Genomic DNA, 4,430 nt, shown 5'->3' on the forward strand with positions numbered 1-4,430 from the left:
TCTGGTATGTGGCCATGGCATTTTTAGGCCAAAAGGCATGACTTTATAGAAAAAGGTCCCCCACGGGGTGATAAAAGTAGTTTTCTCTATGTCCTCCGGTGCCATTTTGATTTGGTGATAACTAGCATATCCGTCCATGAAGGAGAAAAGAGCATGGTCTGAAGTATTCTCGACCAAGACATCTATGTGGGGTACTGGGAAGTCATCCTTAGGGCTAGCTTTGTTCAAGTCTCGATAGTCCACACAGATCCTGAGCTTGCCCCCCTTCTTCGGTACCGCTACGATGTTAGCTACCCACCCGGGATATGTGGAGACAGTTACGAACCCGGCTTCTAACCATTTCTCGACCTCTTCTTTCACCCTCAAGGAGATTTATGGTCTCATTCGCCGCAACTTTTGCTTGACTGGATAAGAATTTGGCTTCAAGGGTAGTTTATGCTCCACTATTTTTCTATCCAATCTGGGCATGTCGCTATACGACCAGGCAAAGACATCCTTGAATTCATGTAGAAGTTGGACTATCTTTTCATGTTCTTCCTTTTTCATTAGGGTACCCACTTTCACCTCCTTCTTATCATCCTCTGTTCCCAGATTTATCAGTTGAATAGGTTCCTCATGTGGCTCAATTTCTCTGGACTCTTGCTCAACTAGCCTTAATAGCTCAGGTGGGGTTTCCCACTCTTCGTCATTGTCTTCCTCATCGATTAAACTAACGAGACGGTCATGACTGTATGGGTGGCTAGTAACATGGTTATTATTTCTGGGGTCGCCGTTGGATCTGCATTGGGGTGGATGGCATGATTAGTTTTTTCATTGTTTTTCATTTTTATTTTGCTTGTTTTGGGGTAATGTGCGTGTGTGAGGAATAAAATATATATAGAAAAAATGAGACATGATATATGAAATGCATTTATTGAGTTTATTGCTTGTACTATCTGGAAATACAAGTAGATGTCTTAAAAAACAAAATGCAAAGCAAGTCAATAGCACTAGGTATCACTAGTATTTTTATTACATTTCTTTATAAAATACTTGTGGTGACACGTCCTCTTCTGTCCAGTTGCCGAGCAGGGTTCCTGGAGGGCATTGCATCACATAATCGATTAGGTCTTCTGGATCATTGTCCTCCACCATAGCAATTGTCTCAGATGCAAACCCAGCACTGATGAAGGTCTGACTGATGTGTGGGATGAGAATACCTTCAGTCACGTAATCAGCATGTCCTGGTTTGGCCAATCTTTTCTTCCTTTTTTCTTCAGCAACTCTTTCCCAGTCCTTCTGAGTAGGCCTGTAGCCTAGACCATACCGCCCTTTTATGCCTTGCGGTACCACCATATTTTCAATTCCCTGACCAAACTTTCCAAGTCCTTTTCCTGGTTGGTAACCCTTACTCAGCATTACTTTAGCCATCAACGACGATGCCGTAGAAGCTTGATGCCTTAGTGTCTGCATTCCCTCATTCACCGAGGAGGCGCTGGCAATCTCCAGTCCCTGGAAGGAGATTTCAAGAGCTTCTTCTGCCGCCTCGATGTAGGGTGTTCCAGAGGGTTTCGATATCAACATGTCCTCCTCCCCCATAATGGTCAGCAATTTCCCATCCATTATGAATTTTACCTGCTGGTGTAGAATAGAGGGTATAGCTCCTGATGCATGGATCCAAGGTCTTCCCAACAAACAACTGTAAGAAGGGTTGATGTCCATGACATGGAATAAAATCTGAAAAACACAGAGCCCTATCTTTATGGGCAACTCTATTTCTCCCATGACATCACTCTTCGATCCATCAAACGCCCTTACTATCATTGAGCTTGGCACTATGTATGAGGAATCCAATGGGAGCCTGGAAAATGTCCTTTTCGACATGACATTCAATGAAGAGCCATTGTCTATTAGGACCTTACCAATTAAGCAATCACGGTACATTACTGAGATGTGAAGTGGACTAGTGTGCCCCATTCCTTCAGCGGGTATTTCTTGCTCACTAAAGGATATGTAATTGTCAGCCAATATGTTGTTGATTATACCACCGAGCTTGTCTGTGGTTATGTCGTGGCTGACGTGTGCCTGATTTAGCACCTTTAAGAGTACGTTTCGGTGGGCCTCAGAACTCATCAATAAAGTGAGTATGGAAATCCGAGCCGGGGTGCGACTTAACTGGTCTACCACCTTGTATTCACTTTTCTTTATGAATTTCAGGAATTCACAAGCTTCCTCATTAGATACTCCACTCTTATCCTGAGGCATGCACCGTTCTTCCAAATCTGCTTCCGCTTCTTCTTCTGTGGGAACAATCATCTTAGCTTTCCATTTGCTGGTGCTGATCGGGTTTTTTACTATATCTGGGGCACCGTAAACACGTCCACTTCTAGTTACTCTGCTAACTCCGGCTACATTGGTGACATAAGGGGGTTGCTCTGATTTCTCGATAGTGTTCTCACTATATATCCACGACACTGCCTTGTCTGGATCGTAGGGGAATGGTTGAGGCTTTGCCTCCGTTACGGGCTTCATGACTCTAAGGAGTGGTACCCATCGTGGTGAGGGCGACGACGTACTATGCGGAATGTTGAATATAGGCACGAAGCGGGTCATTGATGGTCTCCATGTTGGGCTCCTCTCCTCCTTGCCTTGTGTAACAACATTTACACTTTGGCACTTGGGACCTCTCTCTATAGTGATTAATCTCATGTCCAACATCTTTTGTAGCAACAATTTGAACTCGGGGCAGTCCTCTAGTATGTGTCCTTCTGGACCGTGCATCTCGCAACTACCATCATCCTCATCTTCCCTCAATCTTTCCACCATCCCATGTCTGCACATCTCCTGGTAAATAACCTTCATCGGAGTCTTTATCTCATGAACTTCCCAAATATACAAACCTTCTTGTACTCCCTCTACAACATTAACACCTTGGATGCGATGATTGGGCAATGGGTTTCGGTCCACATCTGGTGTATTTTCCTCAAACACTAGTTGTTTTGTGTTTATTATTTGTTGAACCTTATATTTGAGAGCTCGACAATGTTCAATGGAGTGACCGACGATCCCGGAGTGATATGCACATGTAACATTTTGGTTGAACCAAGGTCCTGATGAATCTGGAATCTTTCCTACTATCGGGGTTATGAATCCCCCTGCCATAAGATAAGTGAAGATCTCCGCATAGGTAACAGGGATAGGGTCGAATTGTGGAGTTTTCTTTTCATTGGGATTATGGTGGAATGTGTTATGGCTCGTATGGTGAGTGTTGTTGTGTTGGGATGGATATTGGTTGGTGTTTGGGTTGTACGGCATGTATGTGTTGGCATNGTTGGCGTTTGGCGGGGTGTAAACATTAATGTTTTGATTTGGTTGAGTGTATGTGTTTGGGTTTTGGGTTTGCGTGAACCGAGAGGGTTCACGGTGGTTATTTCGAGTGTTTCGGGTTGGATATTTCTTGGGCTCGACGGCCACAAAATTTGTTTCACCTTCCTTCTTCTTTAAAAAATTGGGTTTCTTCCCTGAGCGCGTGTTTCCTTCGACAATCTTCCCACTCCTTAGTCCTCCTTCCAACTTTTACCCAACCTTGATTAGAGCATTGAAGTTAGTTACTATATTTCCCATGAGGAGTTCGTAGTATGGGCTCTGTAGGGTATCGATGAAATCGATAGTTGTTCTTCTTCCTCCAGACGGGGCAGTACCTGATAAGCTAAACCTCTCCATCGTTGGATATACTCCCGCAAGTTTTCTGATGGCTTTTTAGACAAACTTTGTAGTTGAGACCTATCGGGTGCTGCATCTTCATTGTACTTGTACTGCTTGACAAATGTGTTAGATAAGTCTGCAAAGGTCCTGATTTGTGCCTTCTCCAAACGAATATACCAGCTCATAGCCATGCCTATCAAGCTATCCTGAAAGCAATGGATCAGGAGCTTATCATTCCCATGGTATGCCGACATCTTCCTTACGTACATGTGCAGGTGGCTTTTGGGGCATGTAGTCCCATCGTACTTTTCAAACTCTAGTATCTTAAATTTGGGTGGAAGCACCACATCCGGGACCAAGCACATTTCAAAGGCTTTTTTTTAAGTTTGGGTAGCTTGCTCCCTCAATTGCTCTCAATCTTTCCTGTATCCTCTCCATCTCCTCTTTGTCTTGAGCCTGAGAATAATTCTGGTAAATTGGGCCTTGGGCAGAGTCTTTCAGGGCTACCTGAGTATAGCTAGGATGCACCATCTTAGTTTTTGCATTTCCCGATGGGAGACCATGTGTAGGGTCCTCATCGTCCTCAACGACGTCCCCATGCTATTCATTATGAGGAGCTTCTCCATGCGCATCCTCGTAGAGAGGATTATAGTTGAGTGGCATTCCATACATAGGCCACTTCATGGTCGTTTCCCGACGTTGATTGGCTTCAGCAGTTGTGTCAGGATTGGCCTTTGGCGTTGACT

At 44.3% G+C, this 4,430-nt stretch overlaps 1 protein-coding gene across 1 annotated transcript in view; it reads right to left on the minus strand.

Annotated features, from left to right (window-relative positions):
* Positions 1-4,215, minus strand: part of LOC109326559 — an 8,254-nt gene extending 4,039 nt beyond the window's left edge. The window contains exons 1-4 of the mRNA XM_019559256.1: positions 4,084-4,215; positions 3,681-3,890; positions 1,016-3,552; positions 555-778 (exon numbers count right to left, since the gene is read on the minus strand). Of these exons, the coding sequence (XP_019414801.1) occupies positions 555-778; positions 1,016-3,552; positions 3,681-3,890; positions 4,084-4,215 (3,103 nt within the window). The remainder of the gene's footprint in view (positions 1-554; positions 779-1,015; positions 3,553-3,680; positions 3,891-4,083) is intronic.

The sequence above is a fragment of the Lupinus angustifolius genome, chromosome LG02, assembly GCF_001865875.1.
Source record: "Lupinus angustifolius cultivar Tanjil chromosome LG02, LupAngTanjil_v1.0, whole genome shotgun sequence".
NCBI lineage: Eukaryota > Viridiplantae > Streptophyta > Magnoliopsida > Fabales > Fabaceae > Lupinus > Lupinus angustifolius.